The sequence below is a fragment of the Panthera tigris genome, chromosome B4, assembly GCF_018350195.1.
Source record: "Panthera tigris isolate Pti1 chromosome B4, P.tigris_Pti1_mat1.1, whole genome shotgun sequence".
Classification (NCBI taxonomy): Eukaryota; Metazoa; Chordata; class Mammalia; order Carnivora; family Felidae; genus Panthera; species Panthera tigris.
The window spans coordinates 133629524-133652929 of NC_056666.1; the positions used below are offsets into that span (position 1 = coordinate 133629524).

General features: G+C 42.9%; 1 protein-coding gene across 3 annotated transcripts in view; it reads left to right on the forward strand.

The window, feature by feature from the left end:
* MEI1 (meiotic double-stranded break formation protein 1) overlaps positions 1–23406 on the forward strand; it is a 78983-nt gene that overhangs the window by 23354 nt on the left and 32223 nt on the right. For 2 of the 3 annotated variants that reach the window (XM_042993387.1, XM_042993389.1), the window contains exons 12-19: positions 1828–1942; positions 2950–3041; positions 3885–4026; positions 5927–6038; positions 9916–9976; positions 10937–11034; positions 13858–14026; positions 19906–20053. In XM_042993387.1, the coding sequence (XP_042849321.1) occupies positions 1828–1942; positions 2950–3041; positions 3885–4026; positions 5927–6038; positions 9916–9976; positions 10937–11034; positions 13858–14026; positions 19906–20053 (937 nt within the window). The remainder of the gene's footprint in view (positions 1–1827; positions 1943–2949; positions 3042–3884; positions 4027–5926; positions 6039–9915; positions 9977–10936; positions 11035–13857; positions 14027–19905; positions 20054–23406) is intronic. The other variant, XM_042993388.1, reaches the window with a different exon arrangement.

Genomic DNA, 23406 nt, shown 5'->3' on the forward strand with positions numbered 1-23406 from the left:
TCCCTCAGAGGGAGAGTGTGGTTCAGTGGGTCTCTGGGAAGCACAACTGGAAGGAGGAATGAGGAGGGAGAATTGCTGAAAAGAATTTAAAGATGGTGGAACTAGGGATTGACAATCAGTGTAGGGTAGAAGCTTAGAGCTCCTAGAAGTGAAGAAAAAAAGGGAAATCAAGCCTTAACTGTATGCAGTGAACTGAGTGCCTGCTAGAAGGCCCAACAGATAGGGGCGCCTGGGTGGCGCAGTCGGTTAAGCGTCCGACTTCAGCCAGCTCACCATCTCGCGGTCCGTGAGTTCGAGCCCCGCGTCAGGCTCTGGGCTGATGGCTTGGAGCCTGGAGCCTGTTTCCGATTCTGTGTCTCCCTCTCTCTCTGCCCCTCCCCCGTTCATGCTCTGTCTCTCTCTGTCCCAAAAATAAATAAAAAACGTTGAAAAAAAAAAAAGGCCCAACAGATAACTGTTAGTGTTCAAAAAAGGGCCACGCCTGAAGGTTAACATAGGTTTCTCCTGAGTTACCGTGCTGGTTTGAATAGCACCCCTCTAAAATTCATGCTCACCCATAACCTCCGAATGTGACCTTATTTGGGAATAGGGCCTTTGATTGAATTAAAATGAGGTCACACAGTACGGGCTCCTAAATCCAAAGACTGGTGCCCTTATAAGGAGAGGGAGATTCGGACATATAGTAACAGTCACACACAGAGGGAAGGTACCCATGTGAAGAAGACATAGAAATGTAACTTCGGCTGTGAGCCAAAGGATGACAAAGATTGCTGGCAACCATCAGCAGCTGAGGGGGCAAGGCAGGATTCTTCCCTGGAGCCCTTAGAGGGAACCGACGCCTTGATTTCGGCCTTCTGGTCCCCAGAACTATGAGAGCACAAGTTTCTGTTGTTTTAAGCCATGTAGTTCGTGGCAATTTGTTACAGCATCCCTAGGCAACAAATGCAGCTACCTTATACTCTGTCAAGTAGTCATTCATTCATTTAACATCTTTTTAAAAATTTATCATCAGTTTATAATGCATCTAGCTCTGTTTAGGTAGCTGGACTCTGGCCTCTTGGAACTTACAATTAGACTAGTCAATGACTCTTGCCTTCCTGAATCTATGGAATATGAAGGTTCAAATGGACCCTAAGTGTTACTTTCTGTATTTATCCCATACTCACAATGATTGAATCTCCAAAAGTAGTTTCTAGTTTTTGCTTATAGTTTCTAAGAATGGGGAGTCACTCCTCCTAGATTTTCCCCTTTACCTCTATAGAGTTTGACTCTTAGAACGTTCTTCCCTATTCTGAAATAAAGTCTGAGTCCTGATAACATTTACCTGTTGATTGTGGTTTTCCTTATCAAGGTAACAGAGCAAATTTGATCTCTCTTCTCCAAGAGAGCTTATCACTAAGTTGAGGACAGTGGCCATATACATCTCTTGATGCGCCTTCAGTTCTAGATAGTACTTCTTCACCAGGAGGTTCTTCTCTGTGAGAAAACCCTGTCTACTTAATAACAACAATAATAGTCATAGCTGCCATTTATAAGGGCTTACTATCTATTAAGCATCATTCTAAGTGTTTTATCTAATTTGATCCTTAAAATAATTTTATGAGGAAAGTACTATGATCTCTCATTTAATAGATGAGAAAACTGAGGGTTAGGGAGGATGAGGAATCTGCACAAAGTCATGCAGCTAGACAAGTGTTGGAACAAGTATTTTTATCAGGTCAAATCCTGGACCCATCACACTGCCCCCCTCCCCTTGCCTGAGAACCTGAGGGTATCTTGGACCACCTTTACCTTACCCTAAGCCTGCCTTTGTCTCTCTGGCTGCAGGAAGGACCACCAGAGTGCTCTCCCTGTGCAGTATAGGGAACTGCGGGCCTTGCTTGAAGCCATGCTGAACCGGTGTGCAGATTTTTCCCAGACTCCACTGAACAGGAGGCCCCTGGTCAGTACACTGCATGCAGCTTGTTCCTTCTGAAGATCATGCTATAATGTGTTTTAAGAAGATAATTGCCTTACCTTTTTTTGACTCTTTGTAGCTTTTTCTCATGCACACATATCTATAATGAGATTTTTTTTTCCTCACTGCAGAGCTTTAAAGCTTAATAACTGCTATCCTCGTTTTTAAAGATTTGGAAACTGAAGCCACAGGATTAAATAATTTTTCTCTAAGGCCCAAAATTAGCAAGTACCTGAATTTGGATAGTAAATCCCAGGGTATTTGTACCCAAACCTACTACACTATACCACTTTGTCTTTTATATCATCCAAGCAGTTATGGTAAACGTGCTCCCAAAATTATTTAAGGGTGGATTCACTAGAATCTTAGAAAGAATCTGACTGATATGCAATGTATTGCAATTATTGGCTTTTAATGGTTCATGGACTGAACATAGCAGAAAGGATACAGTTAATGTGAATGCTGGTTATGTCTTTCAAAATTAACTTTGAAAACTAAGCTTTGCATACGCGATGGGGTGGGAGTTTCATGTGTGTTGGAGCAACTGATATGGGTATTATAGCCAGTTAGACTAATGTCCAACAGCCTGTGACAGCTTATGTGTATATATATATATATATATATATATATATATATATATATATATTCTATTATATATATATAATACGTATATAAATATATATATAATAGGATATATATATAATAGAATGTGTGTGTGTGTGTGTGTGTGTATATATACATAAAATAGAACAAGATCCAGTCCTGTGGTTCACAGGGGGACAGATGGTTAATGTTCCCTCTTCTACCATTTTTAAAAGAGCTATTAGGTGACTAGATTTGTGAGGATATAATCAAGATGCCCTGGAAAGTGTTAGGTGTGTGGGAATGCCAGACTCCGGTGTGAGAGGAAGAGGTCTATAGTCCTCTAGGCACAGATTGAGACACAGAGTAGGTACTTGACTAACAGTGCCCACCTCTCCTTCTCACCTCAGGGCCATGCCTCCAGTAGAGATTCGAACAAGGCCATTCTGCGAAGGGGAAAGTTCCTCCTGAGCACTCTGGAGGGATTTAGAAATGCCTGCAGGTGAGGGACCCTCTGTGGTCTGAGGCAGTATTATAGAGGGTGGGAGTGGAAAAGAGTCAGATGAAGGATGAAATTCTAGAAGCAACACTTGATTTCTGATGCTTTGCTGCATAGTGAGAGGACTTTGGCTGGGGCAGAGGTTGGAGATATGTGTATGTGGAGGGGTGTGTAGAGGTGATTTGAGGAAGAGGAGCAGGAGTAGGAGACTTCTAAAGATTCCCTCCTGGTGAAGTTTTTGTTACTATACAATGAGTCTCCTTGTACGTGAGACTCACGAATGTGTCTCATTTGGCTTTGTTCTTCTTCCCAAATAACGAAGCCCTATAGGTGTTTGCTGAATGCCGGTTGGACTGATTTAGTTCATATTAACAAAATTTGTCATATCTACTCTATGGCAGGCCTGTGGCTAGACAGTGGGAGTAGAAAGATAAATCAGATTGCTCTTTGCCCACAAGGACCTCACGGTGTCTTGGGGAAGAGGCAGTTTTGCATATATATATATGTGGAATTCATTAGCTTGTCACAATGTGGGGAAGGCATTCCTGGTAGAGCAGCATATATAAAGGGAAAGAGATATAAAACAGCAAGTAGCATGGTATGTTCAGGGAAGTACATGTGATAAGGTAGAAGAATCATGTATTATGAGAGAGGGGGTGGGGAGCACAAAACTGGAGAGGCATCCAAGGACCAGGTCCTCCCTCATTGAGTCCTCTTACATTTTCTCCAGATCTGCTGATGGGGATACTTTCCCTGGACCCTGAGCTCAGGCGTCCCTCTGAGAGGATGCTTCTAACCTTTATGTTGTATAGGTAGTATGGATATGCTCACACATTGATTTCTTAGGTTGGCTATGGAATTCCAGAGCGAGCCTTCAGCCCACGAGAATCCATTCACAGCTCCTGGAGCCGAGAAGGAAGACACTTTGGAGGCCTTCTCAGAATTTCTTCTCAGTGCCTGTGACTCCCTTTGTATCCCCATGGTGATGGTGGGTTCCCCTGGGGCACACATAGCATGAAGTTTGTAGAGGAGAATGTGAGGTTGAGCCAAGCCGAGAGACATAAGGCAGCGAGTACTCAACCAGACCTTCGGAGGGTCTCAGTAGTACTGTTCCTCAGCCAGTTTTCCTTTTCTTAAAAAAAAAGAAAACGAAGCGTGGGGCACCTGGCTGTCTCATTTAGTGGAGAGTGTGATTCTTGGTCTTGGGGTTATGGGTTTGAGCCCCCCATTGGGTGTAGTGATTACTTAAAAATTTTTTAAAAATCTTAACCGCCCCCCACCAAAAACCCAAGATGTAGTGTTTCATTGTAAACCAACAGATGCCTCTTAAGTAAAAGTAGAAAGCAGTAACAATAAAATAAATAGGTAGTGTTTATGGAGTGATAAATGCTTCGTATTCATTACCTAATTTGATCATCCCAATGACTGTGTGAGATGGGTGCTATAATATCCCCAAGTGAAAGATGAGGTTGTCTTGTTACAACAGTTGCAAAGCAAGTGCACAACAGTGCTGAGATCTGAACCCATGCATTCTTATGATTAGTAAAGAGCAGTGGTGAATGTCTGATTTAGGCCTCACTAAAGAACCCATATGTATTCTGTAAAATGAGATTTGGCCATTCTGAAGAGAGACCTGGTCCTAAAGAGCTTCGTTTTGAGCTGACTTGAGATAGTGGTGGTAGGGAGATCTGGGTCCGGAGCTGCTGACTGCTCTGATGACTTTGGATGAGTCCTCTCCTCTTTGAGGTTTGGTCATCCTGTGAACCTGTGAGAGGTCCCTTTTAGTCAGGGCACCTCCAAATACCTACTGGGAACAGTAGGTGGCAGCAGGGAGGCATCCTCTGGTTCTGGGGACAGAGAACCTCTTTGAAGAAGCCTTTGAGCCAGCATGCCTGCCAGGTGGGTAACTGTCAGAAGCCATGGGCTGCATGCATGCTCTGATTGGTACTCAGGAGCAGTAACACTTGGGCACTTCACATTGGTTTCCTCATCTGCTCTGCCTTCTTCCTAGACTTAGGAAGCGTTAAGAGTCAGATCTAGAACTAGAGGATAGAATTGTATTATTCTTGCTTTCTACTTTTCCATATTTTACACATTTCTTTAATGAGCATTATTACCTTTCTAATTAAAAATTTTTTTTGGTTTAAAAACCAAAGGAAATGAGGCGCCTGAGTGGCTCTGTCAGTTAGGTGTCTGACTCTTGATTTCAGCCTAGGTCCTGATCTCATGGTCATAAATTCAAGCCCTGTGTTGGACTCCATGCTGGGCATGAAGCCTACTTAAAAAAAAAAAATAAAAGGAAAGATATCTATAAGAATCATGTCTCTGATATCCAAGCTTTTACAGGTAGGGAAATGAGACACCAAGAGGGGAGGGGGTGGCTGACCCACGGGCACACAGCAACTTTGTGTAGAGCTTGGTCTTGAATCCAGGTTTCTCTACTCTTAATCCAGAGCTCTGTCTGCTACATCAGGCTGCCTCATGACTGACTGTTCAAAGATCACATGAAAAATAAATGTGAAGACAGTTTGTAAAGTATATGATTATTACTAAATGGCTATAGTCATAGGAACTTGAGTGTTATTGTGCATTATAGTTTAAAAAGTACTTTTTACACATCAGATCTCATTTGTTTCCAGGAGGTAGGCCATGTTTTATTCTTTTTGGTACAGAGGCCCAGAAAGGTAATATGTCTTACACAACTTATTAAGTGGTGGGTATAACTCTTGGATGCAAGCTTGTGACTTCAGGTTCCCTAGCTTTTCTTGTGCCCTTCAAGTGAAAGGGGTTGGTCTGTTGTTGCTTGATTTGATGCCAGTTTTGCTGATGCTTTCTTCTTCAGAGGCTCAGTCCTGGTGGGCTGTGTTCTCCCTCTTCGTTCTTTGCAGAGGCACTCAGAGCAGGCCACCCAACCAAACTTGATGGAAGTTTTCCTCTCGATTCTACACAGTCTCTTTGTCATCGTTCCCCACATGAAGGAAAAATTCTCCAAGAAGCTCGGTAGGCAAGTATGGAAGTTGGGAGGGAGGCAGGTGCTTATGCTCAAAGAGAGCATAACCTGTGGGCAGGAGGTTTACATAATCACTCAGAATCAATATCTGCACTCTTTCCAGTGTTCAGTGAGAGGGAATACCATTCAACAATCAAAGGTACTAAAAATTAAGTTTTCAAATTTATTGATATTTCTCTCAGAATATCAAGGAGGTTCCAGTTCAGAGTCCACAACATGCATCTTTCCGCATTGCCCTCATCCTTCACATTCCCTCAGACCTCACAGGATGTTCAGCATCTCTGACTCCTGAGTACTAAATGTCAGAAGTACCCCCAGTTATTGTGACACCTGGAAAGCGTCCCCACGTACTTCCACATGCCTTCTGGGGGAGTGGTGGCACTCTGTGAAAGCTGCTGTCTGTGTGCTGAAGTGCCTTCCGGAAACTGAACCCCAGTGGCTATTGACTCCCTTGGCCTTCTCCAGGCCTTCTTGCATCTATTTGTTTTCTTCTCTGACTAGCCATTTTGCCTCCTCAAGTGTAAACCTTCCTTTCTCACTTGTCCTGTTGTCACACTATAAATACTTCAACATGTAGAATAAGCCTAGGAGTCAGAGTCAGAGTCTCCTTTATTTTCCTTAGAAAGTAGGAGTGATGGTGAAAATGGGAAGGGGAAAATAGCCAAAAACAGAAAAGGGAGGAGAGAGAAATATAGTAATAACTAATGATAACTAATACTTATGACACTCTTATTATTGTCAGATACTGTTTTAAGTGCCTTACATGTATTAATTCATTTAGTTCTCATAAAAACCCTAGGGAGTAGGTACTATGATTGTCTTCATTCTATGGAGAAGCATACTGAAGCTCAGACAGGTTGAATAACTTGCCCAGGGTCACACTGGAAGTAGTGTGCCCAGGATTCAAATTCAGAGTATCTGGCTCTGGAGCCTGATTTCTTTCTGCATCTCGATGGTATGCTTGCCTCTTATCATTGCCATTTAATGTCTTCTTTTATTCCTATCACATAGTAGGCAGTGGAAAATCTACCACAAAGGAGTAGCCAGGACTCAGTCATGCAGGGCTTTGTTGGCCATGTGAGGGATCTGGACTTTATCCTAGGAGTTTTGAGTCTAAAAGAAGGCGAGTTATAGGCTCAGCTTTCTGTTTTAGAAAGATCCTTTTTGGATCAGTGTGGACCATGAGTGAGAGGGAGGCAAGACTACAGACAATAGTTTAACCTCTTGCATTAACTCAGGTTGTGATAGGAACTAAACGAAGTGTTGGGAGTGGGTGCAGCAGTTGGATGTGGGGCAGGAGAGAGAGGGAACAGCTCAGGGTAATGCCTTGGGTTTTGGCTGCCATCTAGGTGGATGGTGGTGATTTTTATCAAGAGAAGGCTCACCATAGGAGGATCTGATTTGGAAAGGCAGTAGAGGATGTGATCGGTTTGGGTCAGGATGAGCGTGAGATGCCTGTGAGACGTACCAGCAGAGAGGTTAGGTAGGTGATTGACTGTGTCTGAAGTCAGGGGAAAGATCTGGTCTTTAGATACAGATATGCAAGTCTTCAGTATCTAGCCTTTCATTAACTCAACAAGTACTGATTGGGCACTTACTTCATGAAAGGCGCCGTCCTGGGGCTGAGGATGCAGCAGTGAACAAAATAGAACCCTGTCCTTGTGGGGCCAACTGTCTAGTGGGAAGCAGCTGAAATCCTTCAAGGGAGTGTGTAAAATGAGATGATTAGAGGGAACCAGGACAGAATCAAGGGCAACATTTTAATGGCCACGAGAAGGAGGAAACACTAAAGGACACTGGTAAGGGACAGTTGGAGAAGTAGGGAGAAAACCAGAAGCGTATGACATTAGAAAAGCCAAGCAAGAGAGTTTTGTAGATTTGGGAGTGGTTGATGTGTCAAATGCATCCCAGAGGTCAAGGAAGATGAGGACTGAAATATGTTCATTGGATTTGGCATCATGGAGGCTGTTGGTGACCTTGGCCAGAGCAGTTTCTGTGACATAATTGGGGTGGATGCCAGACTGTAGTAAACTGAAGAGTGAGTGCAAGGTGAGGCAGTAGAGACAGGATAGACAGCTCTTTGGGTAAGTTTGGTATGAGAGGAGGTGAGAAATGGGGGTATAATTGGAAGGGAACATGAAATTAGAGGTTTTTTTTACCCTCCAACACTAGAAACACTTATTCTGATTAGTAGCTGATAGAAAGGAGCAATAGAGACCTCCTGCTCCTCAGTAGAGCAAGGTCCTTGGAAAGAAGAAGGGGGCTGGATCCAGAGCTGGGGTGATGAGGGGCATGCCTTTTGCAATTGCCTCACAATTTGATTTGGGATATTGAGGGAGTTTCTGATTAATAGTCTAGGTCATCCTGGGGAGGTCCCTTGTCACAGCTCAGAGGGATCTTTGTTCTGTCCAGGCAAAGAACAGAAGACAGGAAACCCTTAGGAAGCTGAAGCTATTTCTCATAGAAAGTGGAAGTGGGAGCTTCTAGGAGAGAGTGAGAGGCTGTGTGGAAGAGGGGGAAAAAGCAGGACCTTTGTCATTAGCTCTTGTGGGTTGAGATTCTTACCCCCTCCTTTACTTACTTATTGACATTGGACAAATTAATTTTTTGTTTCCAGTGTCTTTAGCTAGACATGGTGATAACAGAATTAAATGAGATTATAATATATATATATATATATATATATATATATATATATATATATATATATATGTATGTCTCCTGAATGATTCTACCTCTTAGTTATGACAACTGACCTATACTTCTTTTCTTCCTTCCATCCACTCTTTCTGTCTGCCATACTTCAAGAGCCAAGAAGATCCAGTCTTGGGATGTTGGATGGGTGCAACTTCAGAAGTGTAGATCTCTGGGGGGCAGTGGCAGAGAGGAGGGGGTGTGCAGAATGGTTGTGTACAGGGAGATCTATGCAGATAGAACAGGATTGGGGCCCAACCTGCAAGAGAAAAGAAGGAAGCAGGCAGTGCCAGCCAAGAGGGGGCAGAGGCCCTGAATAGGGGGTGGAGAAACTCTGGGTCCCTGAGATACTGGGCCAAGAGCCCCTTCCAGCAGGAACCCTGTGTGTCCCCTCCCTGGGGGGAGTCATGAGTTGAAGTGTGTCCCAGAAAGTTGCTGTGAAACTCTGAGGGATGAATTTCCTGCCATATGCTTTAGCCCCAGGATAGAACACAGATTGTCCCCAAGTCTGAAGCTGGTGCAGTGGGACCTCTTGATGTTCTTGTCTAGACTCCTGCTTTTATAGGGGCGCAGGATGGGCAGGACAGAAGTCAGATTTGACAGGGAAGCTTGGCGCAGGATGTGGGGAGACTGGGAGGAGGCAGGTAGTGCAGGGGCCTGGGCCAGGGTCATCAACTAACACAGAACCTGTTACCTGACCTCAGGCGTGAGAACCAGTCCTTCCCCACAGGCATTCAGAGATGGGGATAAAGCAGTGACTACCCTTTGTTCTTCCTGAGTCTGAAACTGGGTTATTTTCTACAACGTTGGAAGAAGGGATAGAACAAGCAGATATGTCTTTCCTAGGTCATTGTCAAACGTCCCAGATTATAATGGAAGATGAACATTTATTCAACACCTACTCCACAGTGCAGTGCTAGGCATTTGTTAGATAGTCTATGTACACTTATCTTACTCAGCTTCACAACAACCTGTGAGGTATAGATATTGAAACCGAGTCGCAGAGAAGTTAAATACGTGTTCCAGGATGACCCTAGTAGTATTGTCGGAGCAAATTTTGAACCTAAGTCTGCATGACTCCAAAGTTAGTACTCTTTGGAACCACTCAACTTTTGAGAATTTCTGTAACGAGTCTGGTTTAAATTGCTTTCTGCTTTCTTCCTACTTCTGAAGCTTCTTCATCTTTCATACGATTAACCCTGGAACTGAAGGCCAGGTTCTGCAGCAGCCAAAGGTATGTATGGTTTCAGGCGCTGGTGTCCTTGTCGGGACAAGTGGAAATTTCTGACTGGCGTGGTTTAGTCATAGGACCATGGGGAGGATTGACACCATGTCGGAATTGCTCAGCACCTGGTGGTGTGAGCTGGACATGCTCCTGTAGCTTTTATTTCATCTGGTTCTGGTAAGACACTCATTCCATGTGATACTTGGACAGGCACCTGTTACATCAAAACTGGAAGGGCTCTTGGAGATCATTTGTCTAACTCCTCATTTTACAAATGGGGAGACAGAAGCCCTCAGAGGGTAGTGAAAGCAGTGCCCACAAAGACAGAGCCACGTGCTGGTTGCTGCCAGCCCACCATTTCCAGAGGAAATGTAGAGAGGTTCAAAGTCAAGAGGTGGCTACTTCAGTCTCTGTCTTGTTAAGTTTCTAGAGTAATCTTCTGTTCCTTCCCATTTATGATTTGCCAGCTGTCTCTGCATTTACTTGACAGATTCCATTTGTTATTGCCTACAGCCTGCAAGATGACCACAATATAGTATCTAGCTCTCCTTGCATATCTCTGAGTGGAACACCCAGCCTTCAGGAAGGAATACCTTGACTACCCATCTTGGGTTCAACAGCTTCCTTTTTTTTTTTTTTTTTTTTTCCAGGACTCTCAAGGCCTTTCCTGAACTAGGAGCACTTTTTTTGTTTTATGTTTCGTTAAACTGGGGTTCGGTAGCCCTCCCTGATTTATTTTTTCAGTAAAATTTTAGCGAATGCCTGTGTGCCTAAGTTACAGCTGTAGCAGCGGGTTCCATATTTATTATTCACAGCCACCTCCAGAACTCTTCCTCCCGGGCCGTGGTTAGAGTTTCACTGGGCTCTGGCACAAGGCAGTGGTGTCCCAGTATATGGCAGGGATGATGCTGTCCCAGCTAAAGTAGCAATGTCTTCTCTCTTGTTCTCTTTTCCTTTCCACCCTCTAAGTCACTCAGATCTAAATCAGGTATGTTCCAGTTTCCTCTACGACATGAGCCTCAACCTCCTGTCAGCTCCAGAGAAGACAGAGCCACCTTCCCAAGAAGGTAAGATGCTGCAGCTTGACCACTTATCAGGCTCATGGTGGTCTTTTACGGTCTGGATGCCTTTGTTGATAGGCTGGGTAGTGAGTCAGAATCATAATTATCTCTTTGCTAGAAGCTGCCCAGAGGAACCGTGAAGTCATGGAATGATGAGACTATAGGCTGACACCTAGGGAGATAAGATAATCGAATCAGGAAACAATAGAATCCAAGATTCCTGGACCCTTAGACTCTAAGGGTTGAGAAGGACCCCAAAGCTTATCAAGCCCTGGTCCTCACCCTGGCCTTCTCCTCTTAACATCCCTCACACCAGACCTTTCCCTCCCTGCTTGTTACATTCCGAGACTTCTGCTCAAAATACCTTGAATGGTCTGTTCCATTTTTTTGTTTGTTTGTTTCTTCGTTCAAGAAATATTTCTTGAACATCTACTGTGTGTCAGACTCTATTTCAGGTTATGGTGACACAGCTCCAATGTCCCGTCCTCATGGAGTGAGAGAGAGAGAGAGAGACAATAAACACATATATGCAATGTCATAAATGAGTAGGTGCTATGAAAAAATAAAACTGGGCAGAGGGATAGAGGGTGGTGAAGGGAGAAGATAGGTGGTCAGGGAAGGCTTCTGTGAGGAGGTGCATGTTAGCAGAGGTCTGAATGCAATGAAGGAGGCACATGCAGAATCGAGGCGGGGGAACAGCAGATGGGGGCTGAGAGCTGAAGTCACCCCCCCCCCCACCTACCCTGGTTGAATATACATAGAGCTTCCCTACATGCCAGGGGAGGCCTGAGTGCTGCTGTGGATACAATGATAATTATGATTATGTTCTCTGCCCTAAGGAGTTCCTCTGTCCTAAATTACTCTTTTGGTATAACATAAAACAATTTAATCATTGTTCTATTCATTTATTCAACAAATACGACACCTTCTTTGTGGGTAAGACTTGGTACTGGCCATGTTTCTTCTTTTTACATTTACAAAGATGTGTCATCTCCCCCCACTTCCTAAACCTCTCTTCCTCCTTTGTTTTTTCTCCAACGCTGTGCTGAGAAAGACAGAAGCCGAGGCGAGTATTTTCATTCCTTCCCACATGGCTTGGCTCCTAATTCTATGCCAGCCTCTCCTCTCTGCCTGGTACCCTGCTCTATGCCTGCCCAGGTGTGGTCTGGCCTGCAGAGAGACTAGCACAACTACTTCTGCCATGGTGGTAGCCTAGGACCACGCTGGCAGACACTGTACAGCAGCCTCTTGTGCTCACCAGCTCTGGCCCCACTGCTGCTGACAGCTCCCTCTCTTTTGGGGAAAGGAGGAGCCCCACGTATCTGCCTCCCTAGACCCTGAGGCCTTGTCAAGTCTCAGAGTGCTGGGAAGAGCACGTACATGCAGAGTCCTTCTTTCTTCCATGTATCAGGAGAAAGGGCATGTGGATGCATGGGATATTAGTTTCATTTTTATGATAACGATCATAGCTTAGTGGAAAAGTCACAAAATTTAGAATTAGGAGACCTGCCCTGTCTGTGCTGCCAGACTGCTGTGGGGCATTCTCGATTCTCACCTTCCACTTGGTCCTAAGTCCACTGCACCGGCAGGACAGACTTAACTTGACTTCCAGCATGGCACCCTGCTTTCATTCTTTCATCTTCCAAAGAATCTCCACCCGCTGCTGGAAGGATCTATCTGAAAACCCAAGTCTTATCATCCTAACACCCTGGCCTTCAGCCATAGTCCCCAAACATCAGTCTGTGGGGCACTGTCAGACAGGGATGAAGTTTCCTCTGATCTGTGGTGAAATGTGGAAAATAAGGATAATATAGGGAATTTTCTATAAAGTTTTTAAAAAGTCTAAAAGACATCTAGAGCACTGATGTCTTTTCCTCTCATACTCTTTTGGTATTAAAATACTCTTTCTTTTTTTTTTTTTTTAAATGTTTATTTTTTTTAAGAGCGAGAGAGACAGAGCGTGAGCAGGGGAGGGACAGAGAGAGAGGGAGACACAGAATCTGAAACAGGCTCCAGGCTCCGAGCTGTCAGCACAGAGCCCGACATGGGGTTCAAACTCACGGAACATGAGATCGTGACCTGAGCCCAAGTCGGACGCTTAACCGACTGAACCACCCAGGCGCCCCTAAAACACTCTTTCTTTTCTGAAACAGATTTCATAAGAATCTGTCCTCAGGATAAAATTCAAATTCTTTACTCAGCATTCAAGGTTTTTCACACTCTAGCTACTAATTATGTCCCACAGTTCTGCAACTCCTGACACTCCACATCTATTCACTGCTGAGTCAGTCAGACTAAACTCATTGCTGCACCTAAAACATGTCCTCTTGTGCCTCTGGGCCTCTGAACGCCTTTCTTCCGTGCCCAGGATTCTCTGCTCTCACTTTTCTGCCTGTTTTCTGCTCACCTTCCACAGTTCCCTCCTTTTCAAGCCTGCCCTCCCCACCCCAGGTGGTATGAGTTATACACTCCTCCATACTTGAACATGGTACTTGATCATGTCTCCTATAATTGCCCGTCTCCTTGTCTGTCTTTTCCCAGCTACCAGCTCCTGGAAACACAGCCTGTGTGTCACACCTTGGCCTAGAGTAGCCACTCTGAAATTTGTCAATGAGTGAAGGAATGTATCCATTCTTTACACATGTTACCTTTAGTTTCTGCTGTCAGGCTGAAAGCTACAGAAAGGAAGAGGAAACTGATTTCCTTTCATCCTGCGTGTACCCTGCTACTCTGTGCCCTGTACCCTCTTCATGTAGTAGGTACTCATGTGCTCACTACCTGCTTTCCTGTGTTCTCTGTGTGGTGTTCTCCCGCATGTTCCCTGCCCAGAACTCTCTGCAGTGTCTGCGTTCCTGCAGCATGGGCTGCCCGAGATACGCAGCAGGAGCCCTGAAAGCCTTGCCTTCCTGTCAGATCGCCAGTATGTGGAGGGAATTGCTCGCCAGAGACAGTACTGCATCCTGCTCCTCTTCTACCTGGCCTACATCCATGAGGACAGGTCAGTGTTCGATGCTGGGGGCTGGCAGTGTGTCCTGGAACCCACATCTGCAGTCCAATTCAGTTCAATAAATATTCACAGAGGCATCCACTCCAAGCTTGGCCCTGGTATTGGGGACACAGATAAGTGAGAAACGGGTTATATTCCTGAGGGGCTCATACACTGGAGAGGGGTTAAGGCAGGAGGGTAGTCACAGTGCTGAGAGCAGAGGCCTAAAATGCGAATGAGAACTTTTTAGTATCCTTAAAAGTATTGTTTGCGCACAGAAAAAAATTTTAGTGGTTTACTTTGGTTTTAAGAATTACTTACACAATTTATTAAAAATTTAAAATCAAAGGAGACTAGTGTAAAAAATAAGTGTAAAAAATAATTTTATTGAGGTTAAATTTACATAACATAAAATTAACCATTAAAATAATTTTTTTAATATTTGTTTATTTTTGAGAGACAGAGAGTCAGTGGGGGAGGGGCAGAGAGAGGGAAGACACAGAATCCAAAGCAGGCTCCAGGCTCTGAGCTGTCAGCACAGAGCCTGACGTGGGGCCCGAACCCATAAACCGTGAGATCATGACCTGAGCCGAAGTCACTCAACTGATTGAGCCAGCCCGGCACCCCTAAAACTAACCATTTTAAAGTGAACAGTTTGATGACATTTAGTATATTCACAGTATTGTACAACCACCACCTCTCTCTAGTTCCAAAAGCATTTCCATCACTCCAGAGTAAAATCTCGTACCCATTAAGCATTCATTCCCCGTTCCTTCTGCTCAGCTCCTGGCACCAACAATCTGTGTTCTGTCTCTATGGATTTATCTGTTCTGAACATTTCCTATAGATGGATCATTCAATAGATGACCTTTTGTGCCTGGCTTCTTCCACTTAGCATAATGTTTTTGAGATTCATCCGGTTAGCATAATATTTATAGCATGTGTCAGTACTTCATTATTTTTCATGTGGCTTATGCAGATGTTCTAGCATCATGTATTAAAAACACTGTTTTAGGGGTGCCTGGGTGGCTCAGTCGGTTGAGCAACCGACTTTGGCTCAGGTCATGATCTCACGGTTTGTGAGTTTGAGCCCCGCATCAGGCTCTGTGCTGACAGCTCAGAGCCGGGAGCCTGCTTCGGATTCTGTGTCTCCCTCTCTCTCAGCCCCTCCCCCACTCATGCTCTGTCTCTGTCTCAGAAATAAATAAATATTAAAAAAAATTAAAAAAAAAACGCACTGTTTTTTCCTGTAATGAACTGTCTTGACACCCTCACTGAAAATCACTTGGCCCCTTGTGATTTTTAAAAATTGAGATATAATTGACATGTAGTATATTAATTTCAATTTTTTTTTTAACGTTTATTTATTTTTGAGACAGAGAGAGACAGAGCATGAACAGGAGAGGGTCAGAGAGAGGGAGACACAGAATCTGAAACAGGCTCCAGGCTCTGAGCTGTCAGCACAGAGCCCGACACGGGGCTTGAACTCACGGACCGCGAGATCATGACCTGAGCCGAAGTCGGCCGCTTAACCAACTGAGCCACCCAGGCACCCCTATAATATATTAATTTCAAATATAGAATGTAATGATTGGATATTTATATATATTGCAAAATGATCATCACATTAAGTTTAGTTAATATCCATCACCACATGTAGTTGTAATTTTTTTTCTTATGTTGAGAACGTTTAAGATTTGTTCTCTTAGCAACTTTTATTTATTTATTTATTTATTTATTTAAAAAAATTTTTTTTAACGTTTATTTATTTTTGAGACAGAGAGAGACAGAGCATGAATGGGGGAGGGTCACAGAGAGAGGGAGACACAGAATCCGAAACAGGCTCCAGGCTCTGAGCTGTTGGCACAGAGCCCGACGCGGGGCTCGAACCCACGGACCGTGAGATCATGACCTGAGCCGAAGTCGGACGCTTAACCGACCGAGCCACCCAGGTGCCCCTATTTATTTATTTTTAATGTTTATTTATTTTTGACAGAGAGAGAGAGAGAGTGAGCGAGCATGAGTGGGGGAGGGGCAGAGAGAGAGGGAGACGCAGAATCCGAAGCAGGCTCCAGGCTCTGAGCTGTCAGCACAGAGCCTGACATGGGGCTCGAACTCACAGACCGCAAGATCATGACCTGAGCTGAAGTTGGATGCTCAACCGACTGAGCCACCCAGGCACCCCTTAGCAACTTTTAAATGTTCAGTGTAGTATTAACAACTGTAGTCACCATTCTGTACATTATATCCCCAAGGTGTATTTATTTTGTAACAGGAAGTTTGTACCCTTTGCCCCCCTTTTCCCATTTTGCCCACTCTCAACCCCTCACTTCTGGCAACCACCAATCTGTTCTATGAGTTTGGTTTTTTGTTTTTGTTTTTTTTAAGATTCCACATGTAAGTAAAATCATACAGTATTTTTCTTTCTCTATTTGACTTATTTCACTTAGCCTAGTGCCTTCAGGGTCAATCCATTTTGTTTGCAAGATTCCTTTCTTTTTTTATGGCTGAACAGTATTCCATTGTGTGTATATACATACCACATTTTCTTTTTTGTATGTTTATTTATTTATTTTGAGAGAGAGAGCAAGTGCAGAGGAGGGGCAGAGAGAAGGAGAAAGAGAGAGAATCCCAAGCTGTCAGCACAGAGCCTGATGTGGGGCTTGAACCCACAAACCATGAGATCATAACTTGAGCCGAAATCAAGAGTTGGGCACTTAACCAACTGAGCCACCCAGGCGCCCCACTTAGGTTTTATCCATGTGTTGACTGTAGTAAATAATGCTGCAGTGAACATGGGAGCGGTACAGATATCTTTTGAGTTTGCATAAATACCCAGAAGTGGAACTGCTGGATCTATTTTTAATTTTTTGAGGAAATTCCATTCTCTTTTCCATAGTGGCTGTGGCAATTTACATTCCTACCAATAGTGCACAAATGTTCCCTTTTCTCAACATCCTTGCCAGCACTTGTTTTTTCTTGTCTTTTTGATAATAGCCATTTAACAGGTGTGAGAATGTACCTCATTGTGGTTTTGATTTACATTTCCTTGCTAATCAGTGACGTTGAACATTTTTTCATGTACCTGTTGACCATCTGTATGCGTTCTTTGGAAAATGTCTCTTCAGATCCTATACCCATTTTTAATTGGATTTTTTTTTTGCTATTGAATTGTGTGAGTTCTTTATTTTGCATATTCATTTTTTTATCAGATATATATATGATTTGCAAAGATTTTTTCCCATTCAGTGGGCTGCCTTTTCATTTTGTTGATGGCTTCCTTTGCTGTACAGAAGCTTTTTAGTTTGAAATAGTCCCATTTGTTTAATTTTACTTTTGGTATAAGATCTAAAAATGTCCTCACCAAGACCGATGTCAAGTAAATTACTGCCTGTGTTTTCTTCTAGAAGTTTTATGGTTTCAGCTGTTAACATTCATGTCTTTAATCCATGTTGAGTCAATTTTTGTGTGTGGTATAAAATAGTGGTCCGCTTTAATTTTTTTGCATGTCACTGTTCAGTTTTCCCAACACCATTTACTGAAACAAACATATGCTGATTTTTTTTCAATATACAGAATGGGATGTTATATAAGGTCTTCCACTTGCCTTTTAACCTAACGATATATCTTGGACCTCTTTTCATGTTAGTACATGTATTAGTAGATTTACCTCATACTTTTGGTAGCTGTATAGTATTTATATTATGGCTATTATCCATTTTATTTTCATTTTTAATTAAAAATTTTTTCTGTTCATTTTTTGAGAGAGAGAGAGAGAGAGAGAGACAGACAGACAGACGGGGGGGCGGGGGCAGAGAGAGAGGGAGAGAGAGAATCCCAAGCAGGCTCCACGCTCTCAGCACAGAGCCTGATATAGGGCTTGAACTCAGGAAACTGGGAGATCATGACCTGAGCTGAAACCAAAAGTTGGATGCTTAACTGACTGAGCCACCCAGGTGCCCCTTTTATTTTTTAAATAAAAATTCTATTTTGGAATAATTATAGATTTATAGGAAAGTTGCAAAGAATACAGAGAGTTTTTCACTAATTTTCTCCTAATGTTAACATAACTATGATAAATTTATCAAACCAAGACACCAACCTTGGTACATTGGTAATTTTTCCATTTTTTTTAATTGTAGTAAAATACACAAACATAAAATTTGCATCTTAACCATTGTTAGTGTTCTGTTCATGGGTATTAAGTACATTAATGTTGTTGTACTACCATCACCACCATTCATTTCCAGAACTGTTTTCATCTTGCAGAAGCAAAATTCTATACCTATTGAACAATAACTCTCCATTTCCCTTTCCCCAGTCCCTGGAAACCACTATTCTACTTTCTGTCCCAATGATTTAGACTACTCTAAGTACTTCATATAAGTGGAATCATGTAGTATGTCTTTTTTGTGACAGGCTTATTTCACTTAACACAATGTCCTTAAGATTCATCCATCCTATAGCATGTCAAAATTTCTTTCCTTTTTCGGGGCGCCTGGGTGGCGCAGTCAGTTAAGCGTCCGACTTCAGCCAGGTCACGATCTCGCGGTCCGTGAGTTCGAGCCCCGCGTCAGGCTCTGGGCTGATGGCTCAGAGCCTGGAGCCTGTTTCTGATTCTGTGTCTCCCTCTCTCTCTGCCCCTCCCCCGTTCATGCTCTGTCTCTCTCTGTCCCAAAAATAAATTAAAAACGTTGAAAAAAAAAAATTAAAAAAAAAAAAATTTCTTTCCTTTTTTATGCTGAATAATGCTTCATTGTATGTATATACCACATTTTGCTTATGGATTTGTCCCGTCAGTGGATACTTGGATTGCTTCCACCTTTTGGCTATTGTGAATAATGCTGCTGTGAACATGGGTGTACAAATATCTCTTTGAGACCCTGTTTTCAATTCTTTTGTGTATATATCTAGATTGTTGGATCATCTGGTAGTTCTGTTTTTAATTTTTTGAGGAAATGCCATTCTCTTTTTCATAGTGGCTACACTATTTTACATTCCCATCAACAGTGCACAAGGGTTCTGATTTTACCTCACAGTTTTGATTTGCGTTTCCCTAATGATTAGTGATGTTGAGCATCCTTCCATCTACTTAATGACCATTTATATATCTTCTTTGGAGAAATGTCTGTTCAAGAAGTCCTTCGCCCATTTTTTATAGCTTTTTCTTTTTAACATTTATTCATTTATTTAGAGAGAGAGAGAGCATGTGCTCCCATGCAAGGGAGAGCAGGAGGGGCAGAGAGAGAGAAAATCCCAAACAAGCTCTGCTTGGGATTCACAGAGCCTCTGTGTCAGCAGAGAGCCCAACGTGGGGCTTGATCTTATGAACCATGAGATCGTGACCTAAGCTGAAATCAAGAGTGAGACGCTTAACTGACTGAGCCACCCAGGCTCCCCTATGCCTTTTATATTTTACAAAAAAAAAAAGTCAGTCTCCTCATCTCCATCTCCCTTGCATGTACAAACATAGATGTCTCCTTCCCCAGAAAGTATCCCATTGAACACACAAATGTTCAATGATAAAGAACAGTGGACTGGTTGCCAAAACAGGGACTCCTAAACCCCAGTAGTAGCATCCTTCTCTTTAACAGTACTAGTCCTGGCAGATGCTGCCTAACAGTACTGGCAGATGCTTTGCCTCCTAGGTGTGAGTGAGAAGTCTTTGGCCCCTAGACAGAGCCTTGTACAGAGCATAGAACCATGTGCTGTGCGTATATGACAATGCTTTGTAAGTATACACAGCATGCTCTTTGTGCAAGGTGTCCTGAGGCTGTGGACATGCTAGAGCAGAAGGACAGAAGGCAGAGGGAGAATATGGCAAGACAGGACGTGTCAAGGCAGGACAGACATTTATTTATTTTTTCACTCAGACTCTCCTTGGTCGACAGGTTTGTCTCAGAGGCAGAATTATTTGTGGCCGTGCAAAGCTTCCTCCTGTCTCTGCAGGACCAGGATGAGCGCCCTCCGCTGACGGTCATCAGAGCCTCCATCTATCTGCTTGCAATCTGCCAGGACAAAGACGATGCATTAGATGAGGTATGGACCAAAATGCCTGGGACTCTTCCTCCTCCTGCTGCACCTCTTTACATCATGGCTCCTTGAGACCATGATGATATATATATAGAGAAAGTAGGTGGAAGAGAGAGAGAGAAAGAGGGAGGGAGGGGGGGAGTCTTGGTGGAATGGAACAGAGTAGGGGGTTGACACGTTCAGAGCCTATATAATTTAGCTAATTCTCTCAACAGTCCTGAGAGGCAAAGATTATTATTTCCATTTTTTACGGGTAAGAACACCAAGACTTAGGTTAAAGTAACTTTCTCTAAGTCACACAATTAATTGATGGGGATGCCAGGATTCCAATTTAGACTCCCAAGGCTCTTTTATTAGTACCACCTCTGGTTTGAGCGGGACAAGAGAGAGATGTGAGGTATATCCTTCTGTTAACAGTTTATTAAACAAAGTGGTTTTCTGGGACCCGATCGTTGTTAATCAGGCTGACCTTGGATCACTTTGATGGTGGTTGTGTGTATGCAAGTTTTTTCTTTTCAGATTCTTTTTTTAAAATTTTTTAAATTTTTGAAAGAGAAAGAGACAGAGGGTGAGCAGGGGAGGGGCGGAGAGAGAGGAAGACACAGAATCTGAAGCAGTCTTCAGGCTCTGAGCCATCAGCACAGAGCCCGACATGGGGCTTGAGCCCATGAACCACGAGATCATGACCTGAGCCAAGGTTGGATGCTTAACTGACTAAGCCACCCGGGTGCCCCCTGTTTCCAGATTCTTTATAAATTCTTGTGGATCAAGGACTATGTCTAATCGATTGCTAAATCTCTTCCCTCTTTCATTAAAGATTGCTTTTACTCGTTAGATATGGACACTTCAGCCTCAACCTAAGGATACCCTTTCTTCACTGACAAGTAATTTTGCCTCTTTTTTGAAGTTTTTTTTTTTTTTAATTTAACTAGTCTCTATATCCAACATGGGGCTCGAACTCATGACCCCAAGATCAAGAGCCACGTGTTCCTCTGACCGAGCCAGCCAGGTGCTCCATAATTTTGCTTCTTTTTGATTACCTTTGGGATGAACATGATGTAAGAAGACCTGGTTTAATTTGGATAGAAGCAGAAAGTTGTAGTGGAAGTGCATGAGTTTTCAAGTAAGTAGATCTAGAGATACAATATCCCATTGTCTCTTTTATTGTGATATTTGAAGCCATTGGTGATCATTGCCTACAATTAATTCATTAGAGATTGTGAAATAACAATATCCTAATTCTGTCATTCAACCTTTATTTATTTATTTATTTATTTATTTAAAATGTGTATTTATTTTGAGAGAGAGGGAGAGGGTACGAGTGGGGGAGGGGCAAAGAGAGATGGAGACAGAATCCCAGGCAGGGTCTGCACTGTGAGCACAGAGTCCAATGAGGGGCTCAATCCCATGAACCATGAGATCATGACCTGAGTCAAAATCAGGAATCGGATGCTTAACTGAGCCACCCAGGCTTCCCTCATCAACTACTCATTTACTCTGAATGGGAGATTGTATAGGAAGCATAGGTAGAAGGTTTGATTCTTTCCTTTTAATTACAGCTTAAAAAGAGGAATTGGTTACCTAGTATTCCTCAAAGGTGACCAAAGAGATTTTTTTTAGTGTCATTATGAACTCATGGATTTAAAAATATTTGATGTGTTCAATCCACTGGAGTTATTTATCTTTTGAAGCTCAAATTGTCCTGTCTTTGGTCAGTGGGAGCCTATTCAGGGTAGCTCCTGAGTCCTTTTGATAACCTTAGTAGTCTGTGACAGCATTTGGGTTTTCTACTATGACAAGATGCTTTAGGCTTGTATACACTCCCTGCTCTCCCATATGCTTTTGAACCTGCCCCAGTTAGGTTTTCACCCTTAGCACATCTCTGATAATGCACTTATCAAAGTCACCAGTAACAGATACATGACTAAAGCCAGTAGTCAGTATTTAGTCATCGCCTTACTTGACCTATCAACAGCATCCTTTCTTTGAACCATTGTCTTTACTTGGCATCTAGAATGCTGTGTACTCCTGATTTTCCTCCTACCTCTCTGGCAGTTCTGTCTCAGTGTCTTTTGCTGATTTTCTCTTATCTCCCTGATTTCTAAGTGTTGTAGTGCCCCAGGGCTCAGTCTTTGATAGCTTTGCTTTTCTCTCTAAATTTGTTTCTTTGGTGATCTCATATAGTCCCATGGTTTGGTTCATGGCTGAATTAAAAGGGGTGACTCTGGACAATAGACCAAAAGGGTACAAGGTAGAAGTGCAGAAACTAGTTAGGAGGTTACAGCAATAATGTAGACAAGAGATAGTAGAGGAGAAGCAGCAGCTTCTGAATATTTTGAAACAGGAGCCAATAGAATTTCTTGATCGATGGATCAGTGTGAGGTGTAAGAATAAGAGAGGATAAAAGGATGTTTCCTAAGATTTTGTTTCTGATGGGGTTCAAAGAATTGCTACATTGAAGAGGAAGTGAGCTGGAAAGACAGGGGTGGTGGTGGTAAAGTGGGATGCTTGAATTGGGATTATTGAGGAGCGTACAGTTCTTGGTAATGACAAGGCCTAGGGGCATGACCATGGGGATGAATGGCTGAGGCAAGTGGAGGAGATTAGAAGGCAGAAAGAGAATTTAGAGGCCATGATTTTGGAACTAGGGAGATGGGAACAAAAATAGCTTCAACTTGAAAGATTGTAGGCAAGGCAGGTTTTTGGATGAGGATCAAAACAACAAGGTGACGGGAATATTCAAGGAAGAGGCACAGGACAAGGAATTTGCTGATAACTGTGAGTTCTAGAGGACACTGTGGAACGGTTTTGGGAGCTGGGAAAGAGTGAGAGATGGGAACAGAAAAGGGAATGTTTTGAGCCATATAAGATGATCTGGAAATTCTGGGCTTCCTGAGGTGACTAATGTAAACAGGAGAAAAGGACACGATGAGAATAGCCCTGATGGCTTCAAGATTAATACTGATAGTAATATTAGATTTGTTGGGGGGGGGGGGTCTCTCTTCACATCTACCAGTGGTGGTGTGGAAACTTAGTAGCTCATGGAACTCCAGGTTTTGCCTCTTAGGTGTGAACCCATAAATGATGTATGACATTGTTTTGCATGTTTAAAAATTTTATATAAATATCTAAATGGCAACATATAATCACAGCTTGGTTTTTAAACTCAATTCTGTTCTTCTATTTTTATGTATTAGGGCTTTTTATTGTGGTAAAATACACAAACAAAATCTATCATCTCAACAATTTTTAGTGTACAGTTCAGTGGCATTAAGTACACTGGCATTGTTGTACAACTACTACCATCAATCATGTCCAGAACTCTTTCATTTTGTAAAGCTGAAACTCCATACTCATTA